Source organism: Microcebus murinus, chromosome 11 (genome assembly GCF_040939455.1).
Source record: "Microcebus murinus isolate Inina chromosome 11, M.murinus_Inina_mat1.0, whole genome shotgun sequence".
In the NCBI taxonomy this organism is placed as follows: Eukaryota; Metazoa; Chordata; class Mammalia; order Primates; family Cheirogaleidae; genus Microcebus; species Microcebus murinus.
Genome location: NC_134114.1, coordinates 34,418,873 through 34,443,916, shown reverse-complemented (window position 1 = coordinate 34,443,916; position 25,044 = coordinate 34,418,873). Strand labels below are relative to the sequence as shown.

Here is a 25,044-nt window from a genome sequence, read left to right as displayed (position 1 = left end):
GAACACAAAGAAAAACGCAGACACATAGACAGACAGTTGACTCAAGTAATAATACACCGGGTCAGTTTTATTTTTATACTCTAAAATATTAAAGTTAGTTCCTTGTATATAACCACCCAGGCATTGCAGCAATGGCCATAAATTCCAAAATACATAACCTTAGGGAAGCAGATATCCCCTGGCTCAAGGTTTCCAGGTGGTTGCTGTAGGTGCTAGGCATAGATAAAGGACCAAGATTAGCAGGAATGGGCAAGGTGAGCCACAGGGGGCATTTCTCATCCCCAGCTTCTCTTAGGGTGACCCCCTAAGATCTTTGGCTGACCCCCCAGTGGCTGTGCCTGGCTTAGGTTACCCTTCCCTTGAGGGGTCTTACCTGTCATTGACAAACCAGCCATCTTATGGGGTGTACGCAGCAATCACAGGAACAATATGTTTATCTCATGGCCTCCAGACCCCCAATGCCGTGGAGCGGGGCCACTCTTGCTACTTGCAGCCCAGGTCCTTTGTTATGCCTCTAGGCAACATCTTGTTTACCACAAGGACCTTGTCCAGAACAGATTACTTTTAAACACTCTGGGTAGAACACGTACATTACTCACTAATTTTAATTCTTAAACTAGGACAATATATGTCAGTCCCCTACATGTTAATCTCATCCATGTGCTTTTATATGTATATATATGCATACATATAAAATAGATTTACTAGTATTTACATGTAAACATATATAAAATATATTTGCTTATATTTATTTACACAAAGAGGTACACCATGAAAATATTTTGATTTGCCTGAAAAACTAATCATAATTGAAAAAAATCTCACCTAAAATATTGAAATATTCTCTAATTTATGACTTGTTTTATAAATGGTACTAATGAATCCTTAGTATAAAAAATTAGGCTAATGGACAAGGCATATTTAAAAATAATGTATTGACTTATTTAATTTTTATTTTAAATTAATGTAACAACATCAAGGAAATATGAGAAAAAAATCCATGGTCTCAAGCATCATTAAATTTTAATTTACAAATCTACTTAATGCAAATTTTGTGTTTTATCATCATTTTTGAAGAAGGAAAACATACACTTAGAACTTGTGAGATTAATTGACCAGGGTACAAGTTGAAAACAAACTCCCCAAATGACCACATATCACTATTTACAGCAACAGCAATTTAGTTATGCAATAACTCTGTATTTTACTGTTAAAATTGTTTGAATCCTCCTATAATGCAAACGGTTGATGTCGGATGTACAAATATTTTTGTGTGATTCATAGCATAAAATATATGGAAGATAAGTAAGTTTCTCTGACTGAAATATGTATATATATGTTTGTGTGTATCTGATTTTTTAAAAGTCATAATGCTAAATATGATGACATTTAAATTATTTGGGGATATATTGGTATAAAGAATGCAAAATAAATTTAAGAAGTCAGGAATCTTCTATCATGTGAATTGAAGGGAAATAATCCACTATTTCCTAATACATTAAAAAATATAGTGCTAATGTTAGGTAATAAGTTCAACTAGTCATGAAATCAAACAAATCATAGTGTTTGGTAGGCTTTCTTTCTTCCTACCTGCTTATTTTGGAGTTTATGTTTGCATTGTGCGGTCCTATACCATGGGGGAAATGGTGCATCATCTATATATGTGTTACCTGTTATTTTATATATATATATTTATATATCTGTAATATATACATATATGTTATTATATATAATGCATATATGTTTTGAAGAAATAGTCTTACCTTTGGCTATCTTCATTTTGACCTTACATCTAACATGGCTGGTGGTCTTTTTCCCTAATATTTAGGAAAGACATGTCCACATGCTTATACCAAATACTTTGAGTTAAGCTGGCCACATTGACTTGATACCCACTTGGCTTTCTAGTCAAGTGTATTTCTTAAATGTTTCTGTTTATAATAAATATATAAATCCAATAATTCTAGGACTCATACTTCAAAGAACAAAAAAACTCTCTAATACTTAAAGACAATGATAATTGTATTTCAGCCACTAATCAGTGTAAACACATTACCAAAGTCTTTTCATAGTCATCATACTTTGGCCCTGTGAAATTCACGGGAAATAACCATTCACTTCCCTGACTCTGTCCTCTTATAGAGTTGGCTCTTGAATAAGAAATGATTGAATTGCGCAAATACACTCATACATGCATTTTTTTCAATAAATACATTGGAAAATTTTGGGGAGATTTGCTAACAATTTGAACAAATTTGCAGCTGAACCAAGTAGCCTAGAAATATCGAAAAAATTAAGAAAAAGTTAGTCATGCCATGAATGCATAAAGTATATGTAGATACTAGCCTATTTTATCACTTCCTATCATAAAATATAGACAAAGATAAAGAGTTAAAAATTATTAAAACTTAAACACACAAACATAGACAGCACACATCTCCATTTGTAGTTAACAGAAAGGTAAATTATAACTGTATAAAATTAACTATAACATATGCTATACTCCTTTAATAATTTTGTAGCCACTTCCTGTCACTATTTCAGTGATTTAACAACTTAACACATATATGACATTAATTATCTCCACATAAGCAGTTGTCTTTCTAGTAAATTGGGTATCTCAGTAAAAAGTGCTCTCTCCTGGTTCTCCTATATTTTCCATTATGTTTAGTGCAAAACCGTAAGCTTTGAATAACACTATAGAACCTGTAGGAAGTGCCACTAGTGATGTTGAAAATGCTCCCTAGAAGTGGATAAAGTCACAACATTATAAGAAAAGATTGAATTGCATGGTATATGCTATATATTGAGATCTGCAGCTGTAGTTGCCTACCATTTTGAGATAAATAAATACAGCATAAAGACAATTGTAAAAAAGAAAGGGAAACTTGTGAGGCCATTGCTGCAGTTATGCCAGCAGGTGCAAAAATACTGGATTTTTTGTGAAACACATTTGTATCTCCTATTGAAACTGCAGCTTTTATGTGGGTGCAGGATTGCTATAAGAAAGGCATACCTATAGATTCTAATATGATTTGTTTTTAAAAAGTGAAGTTATTACATGACAACTTAAAGCACAAAGAATATGAAGGATCGAAAGCTGGAGAATTTCATGCCAGCAAAGGATGGTTTGATAACTGTAAAGAGGTTTGGCTTTTTTAAAAAGTCATGATAACAAGAGAAGCAGCTTCTGTAGACCAAGATGCAGCAGACTAGTTGCCAGATTTCATTATCGAAATCATTGAGGAGAAACAATATCTTCCTGAATAGATTTTTAATGCAGATGAAAAGTATTCTATTCTGGGGGATGGGGGTGGGAAATGCCATGGAGGACATTTATTGGTAAGGAAGAGAAATGAGCACTAGGAGTTAAGTCAGGAAGGGATAGGGTAATTCTACTATTTTGTGCAAATGCAGTCAGATTTATGATCAGGACTGCCTTTATCTATAAAGCTGCTAACTGCTGAAACTTTACAGAAAAAGATAAATATTGCCTGCCAATCTTTTGGTTACAAAACTAGAAAGCCTGGACAAAGAGAACCCTTTTTCTAGATTGGTTCCTGTGATGCTTTGTCCCTGAAATCAGGAAGTACCTTGCCAGTAAAGAACTGCTGTTTAAAGTTCTATTGATAATGGACAATTCCACTGGCCACCAGAACTCCATGAGTTCAATCCTGAAAGTGTTGAAATGGTCTACTTGCCCCCAAAACCAATATTTATAAATCAGCCTCTAGATCAGGGAGTCATGAAGACTTTTAAGGCTCACTACACACAATACTTTATGGAATAAAGATTATCAATGCTATGGAAGAGAATCCCAACAGAGAGAATATCATGAAAGTGTGGAAGGATTAAACCATTGAAGTTGCCATTATTGTTATAGAAAAAGCCATAAAGGCCATCAAGCCCAAAACAATAAATTACTGATGGAGCGTCTAGATGTTGTGCATGATTTCACAGGAATTAGGATAGAGCCAATCAAGGAAATCATGAAGAGATTGTGTATGTGGCAAAAAAGGGGAGACATGAAGAGTTTCAAGATATGGATCTTGAAGAAATTCAAGAGCTAATAAACACCACACCAGAGAAATTAAAAGAAGATGACTTGATGGAGATGAGCATTAGAGAATCTGGCAGAAGAATTCTGATTATTCAAGACACTTTTAACTTATTTTATGACATAGACCCCTCTATAATATGACACTGAAACTAAAGCAAATAGTGTAAGAAAGGTTGGTAACATATAGGCTCATTTCTAGAGAAATGAAAAAGCAAAAAATTAAAACAGAAATTGTGACGTTTTTCTGTAAAGTTACACAGAGTATGAGTGTGCCTGTCTTTCCTGCCTCCCCTTCCACCTCCTTCACATCTTCCATCTTTGCCACCCCTGACACAAGACCAACCCCTCCCCTTCCTCCTCCTCCTCAGCCTACACAATATGAAGATGATGAGGATGAAGACCTTCCACTCAATGGATAGTAAATATATTTTCTCCTCCTTATGATTTTTTTAAAAACATTTATTTTCTCTAGCTTGCTTTATTTTAAGGATATAATATGTAATACATATTTTAATAACATACAAAATATGTGTTAATTGACTGTTTATGTTATCAGTCAATTATAAGGCTTTTAGTCAACAGTAGACCATTAGTAGTTAAGTTTTGGGAGAGTTAAAAGTTATACATGTATCTTCAACTGTGCTGGCTGCGGTGGTGCCTTTAGCCCCTGCATAGTTCCAGGGTTAACTGGATTCAGAAGGTAAAAGCACTGAGTATTCAAATGAGCACAGTCTCTTTGAAACTGGTGACCAGCTATGCTATACTTATGACTTCTTGCAAATTATGCTCTGTTATATTCCTTCCCTTAAGAGCTCCTTAATATAACTTTATATCTGATTGGCATCTCTTTAATTAATATAAATGAAATGTTTTTCCAATTATTACACAAGGAAATTGGACACACTAATCAAAATTTGGTAGCCTCACTCTGTAGAGTTCATCCTCTACCTGGCTTTCTAGTTCTGCCGCTTTGTTATCCTCCTGATTCTTTAATATTCCAGCAGTTGTGTATACTTCTGAGTTTCCAAGTCCTGCATTTCAGATGTTGCCAAGACTGTACCTACTTAACATGTTCATACTTGTATTTGCTTGCAAATGATAAAGAAGAATTAATTTAGTTCTTCAATAATGGAAAACTTTAGCCCCTGAAATTAACCACATTTCTGTTCCTGTGAAAGCTGACAGATTGGAGAGCCTGCTTTTGTTCCCATGGCAGGCTATTAAGTGGCTTAGTTTGAATTTGAATGTCATATGCCAGGAGGTCTAGGACGCTGGAGAATAAAAATTCCTTTATAATATTTTTTTTTGCAAATAGCCCCCACTCTAACCCCCCAAATTCAGTAACAATATAGACAAAATGTCAAAACAAATGCTAGAATGTATTTTAAGTTAATCCTAGAGAAAGCTCAAAATGTATTATTTCTATATGAAAGTTCTCAGATGGAGTAAGCAAGTTTAATTATCTATGTTCCCATTAATTTGGTTCAGTATTTTTCCTCAAAAAAATAATTATTTGCAATGATGCCTCATTGAAGTAATTAAGTGAACACTTCAAATAATAAAAAATTCATTTATAAGGAGCAATTTGTTGGTAAATTATTACCTAAAGTGAAAACAAGATAAACTTCAATTAAAACACAATTCACATTTAATACATTTTTATGAAAGATGGCTGAATAGAGGCAGCTGGCATGCATCTCTTCAGAGAGAAATCAGGGATATCCATCATATGCTGATAATTTGAATAGATTGTCAGAGAAAGAATGCTTGAATATGACAGATGGGGGATGGGGAGACACTAAGGGTAAAGGTGGAGGCTGGACTGCCTCTGCGGGGCCCCTGATAACCTTGAGCAGCCACCAAGACCCAGACCCAGGGAAGTGGTAAGCAGGAGACTTTTGGAGCTCTGCACTCCCACCTTAGGCCTCTGCAATTTTGGCTGCAGAGGAACTCCTTGACCTCCACAGGCCTACAGAGTGGCATGGGCAGCTGCCAGGAGATCATGCAGAGGCACTGCTTCAGCTCACATGGAGCTTCACAAGCTTCTGAAGCCCGGGCATCTATGGACAGAGCCAGTCAAGAATCCCTTCCCTCCAGTGTTCTAAGCTCTGCCTAGAGGTTGCTGCTGTCCCACTGTGGGTCCAAGGAGGGAGACAGGAACCCAGGCAACCTTTTGTTCCCCAAGGTCAAGTTTTGCCACCACAGCTGTGGGCCACTGCAGGACCAAGGGATGTTCAGACCAGGAGCTCCACACCTGCCTGCTTTCCCTGGAGTTGCCTGCTGGGCTGCTCCAACAGAAAGGGGCATACCTCCTGGTGGCTGGACTACAGTGGAAGGGCAGTTGGCTTGCCTAAGGATTCTGGTGGACAGTTCAGGACCAGCCTGCCTATCCCTGTTAAAATTAGCACTTGAACACAGAGGCCTTGAGGACAGGTCGGTGGGGCTGATCCCGTACTCCCAGGACTGGACCACGTCTTTCAGTAAATAGAGCAGAAATTTGTGAACTGATCTTGAATGGGGAAGGAGCTCTCCTGGGCAGAACTGCGAGGACAGTGTGATGTAGATCCATGCTGCAGCATAAACATGGGGCACCCCCTCCCCACAGGAATGTCTGGGGAAGCCTCACTTTCTGTCCTAGGTGGGAAGGCTCACTAAATGTGGCATTTCGTGACCCAAGTGTGGTTGCCATTTGACTGGCCTGGCTGGTTTGGCCTGCTGCTGGCAGCCAGATGCTGGAGGGAGATTTGTCGGAGTAGAGCAAACTCTACTCCCACCCACTGGATTGTGAATTCTGGACTGCCCCCTCACACACAACAAGCAGGTTTGGGGGCATGGTGGGGTCACCTCCACCCATCCCTAGAGGTTTCCCCCAGCTTTCCAGGATCTCACCCACAAATTTGTTGAGATTGCACTTGCATCAGTCTTTGAGGAGCCTAGACATGGATTTGCCAGACCTGGCTCTGCCTATTTTCAACCCCTCATCTGCCTCAGGGATAGTAGAACTCAAGAAGGAGCCCCCTGGAAGTTCCAGGGCCCCACCCATTGCCTGGGATGTCAGAGTGCTTCTGATTGACTAGGGTCAGGCATAGATGCCACAGAAACCATTGCAGCTGGCTCTCTCCTGCAAGTACCTCCTACCGGCAGGGAGGTCAATTTATACAGCCCATTTCATCATTTGCTGATTCAGTTGCATAGGGCTTGGCTGACTCTTACCCTCAAGCTCCACCTACAGGCTGATAAACTAAACTGGACATGCCAATATAATTCATAGCTAGAAGTGCACAGGCCTGGGGAAAGAGAGAAGATTCCAGGAACCTCCATCTTCCCTTCTTGACAGGAGGAAGGGGACCTGTCCACACACATAGTATACCACCATTACAGCCTGCAAATACTAGTATTAAAAAAAAACCAAAAAAACAAAAAAACAGCACACTAAGGTTATCTATAACCAAGGAATTCATTCAGAGCCTTGCTCCCTGAAAGTACACAAAAGCAAAGCCAAAGGTTCTTCCCCAACATATGCTACAGTCATACCTTTAAGAGGGTAAAAATAGTCCCATCTAAACAAAAGAAAACTTAAAAACAAGTAGTGAAATCTTCCCTGAAGAGAAGGAATCAGTGAAAGAACTTCAGCAGTGTGAGATAACAGACTATAAAGACCTGCTCCAACAAAAGTAAAAATGCTGAATGTCTCCACTGAATCATGAAATTTAGACTCTGAAACATAATTCATGAGATATGGTCCCTGCCCAAATCTATGAGCAGATTGGACACCTGGGAACATCATCAGAAACAGGATTGAAGTTGCCATGACAGGTGAATACCTGAAGTTCTGTGGCAGTAAAAGAAGTTTAAAGCCAATAAGAAATATCAATATTAATTTCTGTTTGAATGGATCAGAAGAACCAAGGCCTTTGTTTATTTTATAGCATAGTTGTAAAAAATGCGGTTTTAGTATATCAGTATATTACAGAGTTGAATTTTAGGAATTTAAGCATGCCATTTTAAATAACATGTACATTTGAGACTTTTGTAGAACATGTATTTTTGTTCATTGAGTACTCCATCTTTTGTTCATGGAACATTTAGAATTTTGAAAAACTAAGATGTATTTCTGAGCATAATTATATATTTTCATGTATACAAATGTAAAGAATTAATTTGTTCCTTCACCAAAATAAAACGTTGTGCATGGGTTCATTATATTATCTGCATAGTAAAATATATGATATACAAGTAATATTTTACATTAAAATTAAATCTCATTTTTTTTTTTTTCGCTTGTTGCCCAGGCTAGAGTGAGTGCCATGGCGTCAGCCTAGCTCACAGCAACCTCAAACTCCTGGGCTCAAGCCTCCCGAGTAGCTGGGACTACAGGCATGCGCCACCATGCCCGGCTAATTTTATATATATATTAGTTGGCCAATTAATTTCTTTCTATTTATAGTAGAGACGGGGTCTCGCTCTTGCTCAGGCTGGTTTCGAACTCCTGACCTCGAGCAATCCGCCCGCCTCAGCCTCCCAGAGTGCTAGGATTACAGGCGTGAGCCACCGCGCCCGGCTAAATCTCATTTTTATATTTGTAGTTATATTATATATATTTATATGTAATATATATGCATACACATACACACACTTTAGTAATTTAGTATAACAGCATGACTTGACTTTGTAAGTAAATAAAGAAGAATTTCATTTCAAGAGCCTTAACTCTTTCAACTAAATGGGGCCAGTTACTTAATATTTTTTAGTAACTACATGCAGTTCCAATGTTTATGAGGATGGGCTTTTAAACATTGTTTTATTTTTTAAATCTAAAAATTTGTTTTTGGAAAACCTCATTAAAAACAATGAACATTTGCCTAATGATTAGAGATATTGAGCTTTTTTTCATATGTTTCTTGGCCATTAGTCTATCTCCTTTTGAAAAGTTTCTGTTCATGTTCTTTGCCCAATTTTTAAAGGGTTGTTTAATTTTTTTCTTGCTGATTTTCCTGAGTTCTATATAGATTCTAGATATCAGCCCTTTATTGGCTGTGTAGCATGCAAATATTTTCTCACATTCTGTAGGTTGTCTATTCACTCTAGTGATAGTTTATTTGGCTGTACAGAAGCTTTTTAATTTGATCATGTACCATTTATTTATTTATTTTGCTGATGTTGTGATTGCCTTTGGGGTCTTCTTCATAAATTCTTTCCCTAGGCCAATGTCTATAAGAGTTTTTCCAACATTTTCTTATAGAATTCTTATGGTTTCACACCTTAGGTTTAAGTCTGTTACCCATCGTGAGTTGATTTTTGTGAGAGGTGAGAGATGAGAAGTCCAGATCCTGTTTAAGTCTTGTACATGTGGCTATCTAGTTTTCCCAGCACCATTTATTGAATAAGGATTCTTTTCCCCACTATGTATTGTCTGGTTTGTCAAAGATAAAATGGCCATGTAAGGATGGTTTTATATCTGGGTTCTCAATCTTGTTCCTTTGGTCTATGTCTCTGTTCTTATGCCAATAACATGCTGTTTTAATTTACTATAGCCTTATAGTATAGCTTGAAGTCTGGAAAACTGATGCCTCCCAATTTGTTCTTTTTGCTTAAGATTGCTTCTGCTCTATGGGCTCTTCTCTGGTTCTACGCTTCTCTGGAAGAGTAGAATTATTTTTTGTAGATCTGTGAAAAATTAATTGGTATTTTAATAGGGATTGCATTGAATCTGTAGATCACTTTGGGTAATATAGACATTTTAACAATGTTGATTCTGTCAATCCATGAGCATAGTATGGTTTTCAGTTTATGCCCTCTGTTATTTCCTTCCTCAATGTTTTGTAATTCTCCCTGTAGAGGTCTTTCACCTCCTTAATTAAATATATTCCTAGGTACTTTATTTTCTTTGTTTCTATTGTGAAAGGTATTGAGTCTTTAATTTGATTCTCAGTTTGATTGGTGTTGGCATATGTGAATGCTACTGATTTGTGTACATTGGTTTTGTAACCTGAGAATTTGCTGAATTTATTTATCAATTCCAGTCATCTCTTGGCAGAATATGTGGGTTTTTATAGGTATCATTTAACTCTAGTGAGGATAGCTTTTGTCAAAAAGTCCAAAAACAACAAATATTGGTGTGGATGTGGAGAGATAGGAAATCTCATACACAGCTGGTGGGACTGCAAACTAGTACAACCTCTATGGAAAGTAGTATAGAGATACCTCAAAGAACTAAAAGTAGAACTACCATTTGATCCACCAATCCCACTACTGAGTATTTACCCAAAGGAAAAAAAGACACCCACACTCAAATGTTTATAGCAGCACAACTCCCAATTGCAAAGATATGGAAAAAATCCACATGCCCATCAATACATGAGTGGATTAGCAAAATGTGGTTTATGTGCACCATGGAGTACTATTCAGCCATAAAAAAAGATGAACTACCTGTTGTATTATCCTGGATGGACCTGGAGCTCATTCTTCTAAGTGAATTATCACAAGAATGGAAAAACACCACATGTATTCACCATTAAATTGATACTAATTGATCAACACTAATGTGCAGGTATGGGAAATAATATTCACAGGGTGTTGGGCAGTTGAGGGTGGGAGGAAGCGTTGGGTAAACCCACACCTAATGGATGTGGTGCGTGTTTTCTGAGGCATTGCATTCTTGTCAGGTAGTGCAAAGGCAAATTAGGCAACCAAAGCATTTGTACCCCTGTAATACTCTGAAATAAAAATAAATCAATTAATTTAATTAAACTAAAATGTGACCCACAAAAAATGAACAAAAATATTCATATCTACTGAAATAAAATAACTATAAAATTTTCTCATAAAATAATGGTTTTTCGATAAAGGCAGGGGTAGCTTCATCGATGTGTCATTTTGAAGTTGCACAGGGCCCCCTATTCTCAGAAGGACCCTGTGCTGGGTTTAATGCTTTGTTTTCACCATCTTGAAATTCTTAACAATTTTATCTTTGAGTTTATGTTTTGTAAGTGAAGTACCCTTGGGGCAATAAAATGTGAACATAAGCAACATATCTGCAGGGTGGCGACAGTACACATACAGGCTCAGGCCTTCAGGCACAGCAGTACACAGATGCCAAGCAACTGGCCTACAGCAAGGCGCCCCATGCATGGCTCAGCAATCTGGACGCTATGTGTCCCCGATTGGCCAAAACAGAACTGGGCCCAGATTATCAGTGACAATCTGTAGAGCAGCAGCAACACAAGCAATTATGGGTAATAAAAGTGGCTACCCACCAGGCAGGGGGCACATCCATGGTAAGAAATGAGTTTGCACCTTCAGTCTCCGGAACCAATACCTGTATTATCTACAGAAATATAAAATCTCCTGCCTAATTTCCAAGACAGTACCAGTGACACTCAGGCAGTAAACTTTATCCAATAAATTATTACAAAATAAATGTGTGCATATCGACATTTCAATAAGCACTTAGGGAAGTGTCAGAATCCTTCAGAGTTTATGTTACAATGTTCAATTTTGAAAACTACTGCAACATTGCAAAGCAAATGTCCACAAGCTTAGAAATACAAATTAAATTTAAGGATCACATTTGATGACAAATAACACTATTTTCATATGAAGCTCTAAACTGAACCAATTATTAACAATGAAGACAATTTTTAAATTAACCTTTCCTTACAACTGGAAATACAGCAATAAAATATATGAATACAAACAAGCACTTTGAGTTATATATACATCTTTGAACTACTTTTGGTTTCTTGTACAACCTGGACAAGCTATAGGAACTATCAGAGGTAACTCTAAAATATCATCATATTAATTTTCATTTAACATTAAATTCATTAAAAGGCAGTATAAGTGATACTTGTTTTGATGGAATTGTTCTGTATCTTGACTGGTGTTGAAGATGCAAACCTACACATGTAATAAAATTGCATAGAAGTAGATACACATACACATAGAGGCACACAAATGAATACAGTTAAATTAGTAAAATATAAATGAGTAGAGAATATCAACATCAATTTCCTGGATGTGACATTTTTCTATAGTTTGGACAGTGTTACCTTTGGAGAAATCAAATGAAGAGTGCATGGGGTCTCTCACTATTATTTCTTATAACTTGCATATAAATCTATAATTATCGCAAAATAAAAATTTTAATTTAAAAAATCAAATTCATATGTACATGAAACTGATGTACACATACCTTAAAAGTTAAATCATTATTGAACAGTTGTTCTACAAGGATCATCAGCTCCAGAGGTACCAAAATTTATAGGTTAAAATAAACCAAAATGTTTGAGCTCTCATATTTTCCTGAAATAAAAATAAATAAAATAAAATAATACAAAATAAATTATCAGATATTTATCCAAATGTTTTCATGGCCTCTAAAATACTCCAGTAACTCCAGTACTCCAATACTCCTAGTTGCTCCAATAACAATTGAATCAACAGAAATAGCTTTCTCAAAATTAAAAACTATCAAAAATTATTTGTGATCTTACATTAGTCAAGAGCAATTGATGTCACTTTCCACTATGTTATTGAAAATGAACTGGCTAATTATATAAATTTTGATAATCTAATAAATACATTTGTAAAAAAGTAAACCAGAAACATTTTATGATCAAGATATTGCATTAATAAAATACTATTATTTATCATATTACATATAATTATGACACCAAAATATTAATTTTTATAATTTATTAGTTCATATTATTATTCATCTATCCTTATTATCCCATTATATTTTATAACTAATAAAATATTTTAAAGGGAAAATATTTTGTCATCTTTAACAGTATTTTTTGTGCAGTATTTAACAGCATTTTCAACTAGCAGCCTCACGTTTTCATTTTGCACTGTCTATCATAAATTATGTAAGTTTTGAGTTAAGAAGTTACATAGAAATTTATCAAAAGAAACTCTAAATTTTAGTAAAATATAGATAAAAATTACTATATTTTGGCCCATATGCCTCACATCTGTCTGCTGTATTTCTCAGCTTGCAAATATATTGCTATTGACTGGATTTCCTAGAAACTTTAAAATGAACTCATCAGCATTTATTCTTGGCACTGTTATGTGATACACCATTGTCCCAAAAGGAGTTTTAATTTTAAAAACAGCAAACTTAAAACTGACTAGGAGTTGCATGTTTTAACAGTCGACTATTTCTATTTCATCATGGTAGGCAAGATTTGAAACATATCATTTTATTAGAAATTAGTGAGAAGTACATTTGTAAATGCTTCATACGAATTTTTCCTATGTCCGCTATTCTATAATGCTTCTGTATACAGGTTGTATTCACTTTTCATTCTGCTATCCTAATGGCTCAGTCAATTATCTTTTTTTCTGATATTCCAGAATGATTCTTGGGGAAAACAGTATTCATACGCACTCTTCAAAGCTATGAGTCACATGCTGTGCATTGGGTACGGAGCCCAAGCCCCCGTCAGCATGTCTGACCTCTGGATTACCATGCTGAGCATGATTGTCGGGGCCACCTGCTACGCCATGTTTGTCGGCCATGCCACAGCTTTAATCCAGTCTTTGGATTCTTCAAGGCGGCAATATCAAGAGAAGGTAATTTGTTTTATCTCTGACATCTTCAATTAGCTAATTAGTAAATCGAATTACCTGTGTTCAAGCAAACTAAACTCTCTTCCTCTATCAATAATATAATGAGATAAAATGCTTAAAGCAAAAAAACCCCACAATCTGCTTTGATATTTTGAGGTTTCTTAAAGATGATCCTCATAGCTTTTGTTTTTCATTTTTGTCTTGAAATAATAAATTTAAAAAAATAAAATATGACTTCACACACACAGACAACATAGTTATATGTTTTCAGATGTTTAACACTGATATAAGTTGTTATCATAGTTCATTTTCTATCATATTTTAGTAGTTAAAATAATATAAAAACTTCTCTAGTTTATGTTAGTAAACTGTTAGCTGGTTAAGTGGGGACAGTCAGCCATTGCACCTGACCTTCCGTGCCTCTCCTCATGATATAATCATAATGTATATTACAATCCATATTCTTAGCTGAACATATGTTTCCCTTAAATCTAGATAAGTTACCACATCCTCCAGTCTTAAAACTGCATATTAACAGCTGCTATTGTGTATTCTTATGTTCAATGTGCTAATTAAAATGGTTGCTGTTCTAAATTTTTCTCAAAAAGAGAGAGAAAATATATATGTGATGATTTATTCTTTGGACTCTTTGTTTTCATATGCTGAATTACTTTGTTTGGGGCTAAACATAGGGTAATTGGACTGTACCGATATTCCTGGCCAAGCATCAGTAACTTTCTGACAGATAAGTAAGAATGTTTCATAACTGAAGGAATAATGCATACTGTGGGGGCTGTGTTGGTCATGACAGAGTCTGCAGCATGCACCTTGCCAAGGAGCATTTCTGAAAGTAACAGTTAAAATGGTTCTAGAATACTTCTGGTGAATGATAACAGCTTAGACTCACAATTATTGTCAAGCAGTCAAAGTTTATTTGAGTTGTGGCTTTATTTACAGAAATTTTTAAGCACTATTATCACACAATAGAAGAAAGGAAATCTAGATACTTTCTTTCCCTTGAATGTAATTACACTGCCACCAACTATTACAGTGAGCGAGTTGGTATTTTATTACTGAAATAATGAAAAGATAAACCACCAGAATTTCTTTTTATTTTAAAATAAAGCCTCCAATTAACTTCGAAAGAACAAAGCATAGTAAGGGAGAAGAGACTGCTGAGTTTAACTGAAAATTATATACTGAAAGGAATGGTGGCTAATTTTATGGGGATATAAGATAAAACTACATTATGGTATATCTGATGTTTCTCTTATACTGTTGCTTTTTCCCTTTCAGTTGATGTTGCTTTTAATGAAAAAATACTCCTTTTTAATGAAAAATACTCCTTTCACATCACCTTTTTGTTTCCATCATTGCTGCATTTTGTTAAAAAAAGAAAGGAACAGATCTTCAGTTTTCAAGATTGCATTCATTAGCAGCGTATTGCATATTAAATAGATTCATAACTTTAATGTTTTTAGATTTGCTGTAGCAGCCAAGTTTAACTTGGGAACCCAGTTTATTCAACTATGGAATCATAGATATTTATACGTGAAGATGTTATGATATTTGCCATAATTCAACTCATTGAATTCTTGATCTTACAAGTGTGTGATAGAAGACAAGAACACTGGAATAACCCTTTGTTATTTTCTGACATTTGGAACAATTTAATCAGGAATAGCTTTAATTAAAGGAATATATATATTTTAAGTCACCAAACCAAATTTATAAAGGAGTTTGATTCTAGAATATTGTATTCATTTTTCAAGTCACTCTAATTCAGGACATGTCTTAAAGACATTATGTTACTTTTTAAAATTTTATTTTTATGGACAGTATATGTTTAATTTTCAATTTAATATTATAGTTCTTCATAGTATATGATTGATTTGAAGATTCTTTCGTGATTTGGCCACTTTTTGGTTTTTATTTTGCCTAGTTATTATTATTCTTTTATTTAGGTAAAATTCTAAGAATATAAATTTTACCATTAACTATTTTCAAGTGCAGAATTCAATGTCATTTAATCAATTCACAATGTTATGCAACCAGCACCTCTGTTTGGTTCCAAGACATTTTTATCACCCCAGAAGGAAGCCATTCAGCAGTACTCCCCATTTCCTCCTCTCCCCCAGCTTCATGGCAACTAGTGGCAACCACTCGTCTGCTTTATGTCTATGAATATCCCTGTTCTGAATGTTTCATATAAATGTAACTAAATAATATGTGACTTTTTTCATGTTTTTGAAGTTCATCCATATTTTACCATGTATCAGTGCTTCATTCCTTTTTATGACTGATTAATATCACATTGTATACATATATAAGACACATTGTGTTTATTAATATTCCATTATATGGATACAACGTGTTGTGTCTATCCATTCATCAGTTGATGGACATTTGAGTTGTTCTCACCTTTGGCTATTATAAATAGTATTAATATTACTATTAACATTTGTGTACAAATATTTGGTTGAGTACCTGTTTTCAATTTTTTTGAGTGTATACCAAGGAGTGAAATTACTGAATCATATAATAACTCTATGTTTAACTTTTTGAGGAACCACTTGATTATTCTTGGAATTAATATTTGTCTTTAGGACTATTGAAACCATCTACCACAGTAGCCTTTAAAGTTAATATTATTTTCACTTCCATGTACCCAGTAACAACATACTTTTTATGTAAAGAGAGCAAGCTCCAACCAATAGCTTTTATAGTAGTTATTCAGAGTGCACTGGTATTCAACCCACCTAATCTGGCTACAGAATTCACTCTTAGATACATTATTATACTTACTGTCTCTCTGTAACTCATCATACTCAAGTAAACATACTGATCAAATCTAGTCTGCTCCAAGTCATCCAGCCTATTGAAATTCCAGAGTCATTTGATTCTTCCTTTCTAGGGAATATCTGTCCAATCTTTATCTTCCAATTGTGAGTAGTTTTATCATCCCAAGCAAAAACATAAAGTTCTCTGATTATGTGGTCTTTAATTACATGATATACCAATACTAACAATCTGACAGGGCTATAGCATTTTCGTCATTATTATCATCGTTATCATTATTATTATTTTCTCTCTTGACCAGAAAACATGCGATGATTTTTATACTGTCACATTACAGGTTAAACTTTGATTTGAATCACAATTTAAGCTTCCTCTTTTATGGGTTATTATGTTTTATATTCTAGTACATTTCAGACAGATAAATATCCCCCTTCTCTAGATAAAGTCTCAGACTTTATGGTGTAAGAAGGGTGGTTTTTAAAATGTGCCTCTCCTGATACTCTATTCTAGATTACCAGGAAGCTGCATAGCAGTTTCTGTAACTGTTATACTGAACAAGCTCAACTTGGAAATAACTACAGAAACAATTTTACTTTTTTCTGTAGTTGTCTTTTTAATTTAATCTAGTGAGATTCATCTTTTATGGTCATATTAAATTCTTCCCCAACTCCACTCAGGGCTTTGGGGCTGGAGATCAGGAGTGACAAAGGTGGACTTGGTCCATGGCCTCTCTTCTTTTTCTTTTCATAAGGTTATCAGGAGCTGCTGGTTGTCTTCTCATTAGGTAAAAGACAGAAGGAGAAGGTAAACAGAAGGGAAGAGACATTTTCTACCTAGTAGAAATGCTAAGCTAGTGTCCCTGAGTGGGTCTGCAGATGATTAAAACTGACATTTCCCTTGTGATATTCTTTGAGTTCTTTCAACAAACCCTGTTGAATCCTCCTTCACTTTCCTAGGTGAGGCCCTAAGAATCTGGCAGTTCATCGTTAGCCATTTCCTGCTGAGGGTTCCTTGGTCCAGCAGGAGGCATTTTGGGACAGGACACAAGAGACAATGCTGTCTATCCTGGATGGCTCAGATCTGGTCCACAGATCTTTGATCTTTTCTCAGAACTCCTCTCCCTCTTCCACCAAACCAGTGAGGAACCTACAATTAGTTTCCTTTGGCAAGAGTCAGACCCCAATATCCACAGACTGTATACGTGTTCTAAGATGTGATTCACACCCTGGACCTGATCTCTCAACCATGTGATCTTATTTCTAAAATTTCTGAGTGGATTTCTTGAAGTGTTTCTCACAGTTCTAGTGTTAAAAGGTAGCCTTCCCACACTCTTATCCCAAAAGGAATTGGGAAGGAACTCACAGCAGAGAAACTGCTCTCTCAGAAGGAATTATCTCATTAATCCCATCAGGAAAATTCTCACTCTACCCTTTCATCTCTATATATATCATCAATGAGATTGAGGCCCCCATGAATCGTGAGCCTTGGATCACCATTTACAATTGTAAACCTTCATAGAAGACAAACTCTTATAAAAATGGTATTCTGCTATCTCTCAGATTAGCAGCTCAGTGAACATGAGCCAGATTCAGTCCCCATCTAGCATCCCATTAAACCCTTCTTTATCTCATCTCATCTCAAAGCCTCTTCTACAGGTAGTGTCAATAAATATTATGCATATATAAAAACTATGGCCTGGTCAAATAAGGAAATGTTGATTGAAAGAATGATTAAAGTGTTTTTGATGTAAATGTTTGTGTTACCCTCCATACCAAACCTGCATATATTTTAAATTATTAATGTTCAAATGAATAAACCATTGGGAAAGACCTATCTAAACAAGCTCCTCACAGTGATCATTTTTTTTGACTGACCTTGGGTGGTCACTCTCTTTTCTAGTTATACCTGCAGTTCATCTAGCCTTTATGAAATGAAACTGCTTTTAATCACTCATTTCTTTTTATCATTGCATCTTACTTCATGCATTTAGTCACTCATGGTGAGCCTACTGTTATTTCCAGCCTTGTCACTCTCTCTTTCCTGTCAAATAATTATACTTGTAGCACTTTCTGTGTGCAATTTTCCCTCCACAATGGGCAAGAATTTTAGCATAATACACATTATAAATTTAGAGTAAGAGATTTTCAACTCATGTTGGTATACTTGTCGTACATCAAAGATTTTTAATTGGAATTTGAATATGATCAAAAAATCGCTTTAATTATGTAAGGAAATGATCAATTCCAATTACCTTTAGAAACTGAATGGCTTCCTAAAACCAGGAAGCCAGCTGCACAAGTCCAAGATAGGTATAGGATGGCTACTTAAATATCAAAGAGGAAGAGTTTAGAATAATGCCTATGATTATTTATAAATAATACTATCATTTAGTTTAAAAGAAAAAAAATGAACAGTTACATTCCGTCTTACAGCCCATCTTCATTACACCCAGAAACTCAATCAGTTGAATTGCTTAATTTGGTTTAGGATTTTGTAGCACACAGTAATATTTGTCTTCAGAAGAGTGACTTTGGAGTTATAATGATATTGACCTTGGAAAATCATATCAATGGAGTGCTTAAATGAAAAATTGTTTTGTTACTCTAATTTCCATTTGGATCATTCTTAGGGGAAAGGGTAGCTCTGAAATCCATATGCTTTCAACAAAATGTTTCACTTGGTTGCCTTTATAACTCATAAAAGCTTTATTTGTTCCTTTACAAACGAGATGCCAGGAATACAACTCCCACATGGTTCCTTAGTCAGAAAATTATATATTGAGCTGCACCATATACTGTTGCTTCCTCAGAACTGAATTTAAAGTACTCTGGTATGTTAAATTGGTATTACTGCCAAATGTTCTCAGGACAGAGAGATCCTAGGACTGGGAATCTATGAGATTCTTTTGCAGGAAAACAAGAGTGCGATGACCCTTGGGTTGATTCAATGTAGCCACTGAAGCTGCTAACAAATTAGGCTCTTCCTAGAACAATGATACTTTCTGTTCTCATATGAGAAAAATATTTTTAAATTAACTAAGTGCTGTTATAAAGATTGGCTAAGTAAAGGAAGGGAGTTTGAGGCTGTTAATTCAACTAAAGGGAAAATAGAATTTTGCCAGTTGTAAATCACTTATACCACTGATTTTTATTTATTTTTTATTTCAGAATATATGAGCATTTGGGTTGTTTCCACATATTTGCAATTGTGAATTGTCCTGCCATGAACATTCAAGTACAGATGTCTTTATTGTAGAATGTCCTTTGTTCCTTTGGGTAGATGCCTACTAGTGGGATTGCTGGATCAAGTGGCATTTCTATTTTTAGCTCTTTGAGATATCTCCAAATTATTTTCCACAGGAGTTGTACAGTTTTCAGTTCCACCATTAGTGTAAGAAGATTACAATCTCTCCACATCCACGCCAGCATTTGTTGTTTTAGGACTTTTTGATGAAGACCATTCTCACTAGAGTTAGGTGATATCTCATTGAGGTTTTGATTTGCATTTTCCTAATAATTATTGATATTGAGCATTTTTTAAATATTTGCTGGACATTATTCTCTCTTCTTTTGAAAAGTTTCTGTTCGTGTCCTTTGGCCATATATTGATGGAGTTGTTTGGATTTTTTCATATTTATTTTTTGAGTTCTATATAGATTCTTATTATTGACGCTTTATCGGATGTGTAGAAAACAAATATTTTCTCCCATTCTGTAGGTTGCCTATTTGCTCTAATGATATTTTCCTTGGCTGTGCAGAAGCTTTTTAATTTGATTTGGTCCCATTTATTTATTTTTGTTGCTGCTGTGATTGTTTTGGGCGTCTTCTTCATAAATCCTTTGCCTACGCCAATGTTTATAAGAGTTTTCCCAACATTTTATTCTAGAATTCTTATGGCATTGTCTCTTAGGTTTAAATCTGTTACACATCATGAGTTGATTTTTGTGAGAAGTGAGAGGTGGGGATACAGTTTCAATCTTCTGTATATGGTTATCCAGTTTTCTCAACACCATTTATTGAATAGAGATTCTTTTCCCTAATGTATTTTTTGTCTGCTTTGTTGAAAGTTAGATGACAATATGAGAATGGTCTTATATCTGGATTCTCAGTCCTGTTCCAAAGGTGTATATCTCTGAAATCTAGAAAAAGAATTCTGTGTTTCATATAGAATCAGAGAAGACCACATATAGCCAAGGCAATCATAAGCAAAAAAGAACATATTCAGAGGCATGAGTCTACCAGACTTCAAGCTTTACTACAGGGCTATAGTAAGCAAAACAGCATGGGATTGATATACCACTGATTTTTAAGCCTTTATATTTTGGTATATCCCACTGGGAAATATGACATCCCTTTTATATTAGTAATAATTTTTCTACCAATACTCTATGTTATATGCTGAAGTGCCCACATATGTAGTGTAGCATCCACAATTTCAGGATTGTCCCAAGTGCTAAAGATTTGTTTTCACTAAGCCTTCATTTAGTTTTTTGCAATTTACCTTTATCAGTTATAGCACATGTGACAGTTTCTTGTAATGCCTCTGAAGTAGAGTTGTATTCTCTATTTTCTTTATTAATTGATCTATGGATTTGATTTACGAGAAATGTTTGAAGTTTTATTTTAATTTTCCCCAAAGTTCTCTTTCAATTGTTGTCTTTTATTGTATTTGTGTCCCATATATATCATAAGCTACAAACACTCTGTTAATCACTCTCATACAAAAGAAGGTGGTGGCCAGGGAGTCACTATAAAAACCCATGGTACACAAGACTCACCCTACGTGAGTCTTGCTTTCATTTAGCCAGAGCGCTGGGATATATTGGAAATGGGCCTTGAAGAACACAGAGGAAATAATGAGGCAGAGATAGTTATCATGGAAGAAATGTCCCAGAAAAGAGCCCTAATTTTGAGAGGATTCCCAACAGACAGGAAGAAAGTGTGCAAAAGTCCAGAGATAAAAATGTGCAGAGAATATTAAATTGCCTAATTGAATAAAGCAAAAGATATTTTGCTTTGGAAAGTATAAACTAATCCTGTGTTATGGTTCACCTAAGAATACTTTTGAATGCTGAAATGATAAGGTTGTACATTAGGAAAAAGATGTCAAGACAAGAGGGAGAGAACACAGGACACCCCTACTCACATTCCATGGATTGGAACTTAATTATGTTGCTACTCAAGGAGGTTGAGAAATTAGTCTGGCTAACCAGTTTTGTGAGCAGCCAACAACTATATCCATAGGGAAGAGCAGAAAACAGATTTAGGTGATCTGTGCCACAGAGTAGTGATCTCTGCCATAGATACAAGAACAAAGATGAGGAGGCAAAAAAAAAAAAAAATGATTAGAATTTCCTAGGAAATTCATATACTTTGAATAGGACATGGAGTACTTGAGAAAGTAGATATGAGACCTGTAGTCATTTGTGTTTTGTTTGGTAAGCAGTGGAGAATCACTGAGACTTTGAATTACAGTATTCCTCCCCTTGTCCAAGGTTTCGCTTTCTAGTGTTTCAGTTACCTGAGGTCAATTACAATCCAAAAATGCTAACTGGAAAATTGCATAAATAAACATTGACATAACTTTTATAAAAATATATTGCTATAATTATTCCACTTTATTATTAATATTAGTTATAATTGTTAATCTCTTACTATGCCTAATTTACAAAATACGCTTTAGTGTAGGTGTGTATATATAGGAAAAAACAGAGCCTATGTAAGGTCCATTTTCATCCACAGTTTTAGATATCCCCTGGGAGGTCTTGGAACATATACCCCGTGGATAAGGAGGGACCACAGAATATGGCCTGACTCTAAGAATATAGATGATAGAGAATGTGGAGGTATGCAGAATAGTTGGTGGGAAAATAAAATGTAGAGCAGAATGTAGAGCTTCTATTAAGCCATCTGTTAGTAAACTTGGAATGCATTATACAGAATGCCCTTATGCACTGTGTCTTCTCTACAGGAGTAATGAAGTGCCTTAAAAATAAAACATTAATGGAATGTATTCTCTTCACTAACAAAGATATCACCATTATTAAAAATTTCAGTATACATTAATAAAAAAATTATGTACTAATAATTTTATTTTCTCTGTATTTTCATTTGTGATCTAATAATTTATTCTGTATCACTAACATGGATTTTCTCTGTCATCATCAATGTAAAACAATTTGTATAAAGCAAAATTATACTATACATGTCATAAATAATACACTAATTTACTTTCTGAAGTCAGAATTTTTTCTATAAAGGATATATGAAATTAGAAAATAACTCAAGAATTTTGAACTGAATATATTAATAGTGTACATTTAAAATACAAATTAAAAATTTTGGATAAACAAATGAAACAACTTTAAACCACTTTGAGACAAAATATTTTCAACTTTATATTCTGACTATACCAATATTTTACTTAAAGGGTACAAACATGTTCAGACAATAATATAAAAAATGATTATATTCCACATTTATTGCTTAACCTTTTCAAGTGAAATTATCTTAGAATACTATATTCATTTTAAAAAATGTCTTGCTGGCCGGGCGCGGTGGCTCACGCCTGTAATCCTAGCTCTCTGGGAGGCCGAGGCGGGTGGATTGCTCAAGGTCAGGAGTTCAAAACCAGCCTGAGCAAGAGCGAGACCCCGTCTCTACTATAAATAGAAAGAAATTAATTGGCCAACTGATATGTATATAAAAAATTAGCCGGGCATGGTGGCGCATGCCTGTAGTCCCAGCTACTCGGGAGGCTGAGGCAGAAGGATCGCTCGATCCCAGGAGTTTGAGGTTGCTGTGAGCTAGGCTGACGCCACGGCACTCACTCTAGCCTGGACAACAAAGTGAGACTCTGTCTCAAAAAAAAAAAAAAAAAAAAAATGTCTTGCTATCCTCCTACTTCATTAAGTTATTATTAAAATTAATGCTCATATGGTCTTTGTTTTTGCTTCTGTTTATGTAATAAATCACATTTATTGATTTACATGTGTTGAACTATCCCTGCATTCCTGGGATGAAGCCCACTTGATCATGGTGGAATGTTTTTTGTTTGTTTGTTTTGCTTATGCTGCTGAATTCAGTTTGCTAGCATTTTATTGAGGATTTTTGCATCTGTATTCATAAGGGATGTGGATCTGTAGTTTTCTTTTTTTGTTGTGTTCTTTTCTGGTTTTGGTGTCAAGGTGATACTGGCATCATAGAATGAGTTGGGGAGGATTCCACTCCTTCTCAACGTTATGGAGTAATTTATGAAGTATGGATTCTAGCTCTTCTTTGTAGATCTGGTAGAAGATGGCTGTGAATCCATCTCGTCTGGGGCTTCTTTTGTTGTTGTTGGAAGATTTTTTATTAATGCTTCAATCTCATTGCTCATTATCAGTCTATCCAAAAGTTCTATGTTTTCCTGATTAAAACTTGGGAGATTGTGTGTCTCCAGGAATTCATTCATTTCCTCTATGTTTCTGAGTTTATGTATGTAGAGATTTTGATAGTATTCGTGGATATTTTGTACTTTTGTGATATCAATTGTAATATTTCCTTTATCATTTCTGATGGAGCTTATTTGGTTCCTTTTTCTTCTATTCCTGGTTAATCTACCAAGAGATCTATCAATTTTGTTGATCTTTTCAAAGAGCCAGCTTTTTTTTTCATTGAATCTTTGTATTTTTTGTTTGTTTGTTTGTTTAGTTCCATTATGACCATAGGTATTTCTTTTCTTCTACTGGTTCTGGGTTTGGTTTGCTCTTCCTTTTCTAGTTCCTTGAGACATTTTATTATATTGTTAATTTGTGATATTTCTGTCTTTTCGATGTAGATATTTAAGGCTTTGAATTTTCCCCTCAGGACTGCTTTTGCTGAATCCCATAGATTTTCGTAACTTGTGTCAACTTTGTCATTCAGTTTGAGGGATCTTTTCATTTCCATTTTAATTGAATTATTGACCCAATAAACATTCACAGCAGATTGATTGAATTCCATGACTTTATGTAGAATTGAGTGTTTCTCATGGACTTGACTTGTAGCTTTATTATACTGTGGTCTGAGAAGATACATGGTATGATCTATATTTTTTTTTAATTTGGTGAGACATGTTTTGTGGCCTGAGATATGATCAATCTTGGAGAATGTTCCATGTGCTGATGAGAAGAATGTATATACAATATTATTGGGGTAAAATGTTCTGCAAATATCTGTTAGCCCCAATTATTCTAAAGTTCCTTTTAAGTCCAGTGTTTCTTTATTTATTTATTTAAGTCCAGTGTTTCTTTATATATAGATCTATCTGTCTAGTTCTGTCAGTGGGATGTTGAATTCCCCACAAATTATATCTTTGCTTAGATCTAGTATGGTTTGCTTTATGAATCTGGGTGCTCCTGTGTTAGGGGCATAAACATTTAAGATTGTTATGTCTTCTTGTTGAATTGTATCCTTTACCATTATATAATGATCATCTTTGTCTTTTTTTACTACTGTTTGTTTAAAGTCAATTTTATCTGATATGAGAATGGCTACATCTGTTTGTTTTTTTTTTTCGGTTTCCATTTGCATGGAATATCCTTTCACCTTGAGTCTGTATGAGTCCTTGTGGGTTAGATGTGTTTC

General features: G+C 35.1%; 1 protein-coding gene across 2 annotated transcripts in view; it reads left to right on the top strand.

Moving 5' to 3' along the window:
* The window catches only part of HCN1 (hyperpolarization activated cyclic nucleotide gated potassium channel 1), a 385,147-nt gene that overhangs the window by 255,037 nt on the left and 105,066 nt on the right, over window positions 1-25,044 (top strand). For both annotated transcript variants that reach the window (XM_012740382.2, XM_012740381.2), the window contains one exon: window positions 13,424-13,642. In XM_012740382.2, the coding sequence (XP_012595836.1) occupies window positions 13,424-13,642 (219 nt within the window). The remainder of the gene's footprint in view (window positions 1-13,423; window positions 13,643-25,044) is intronic.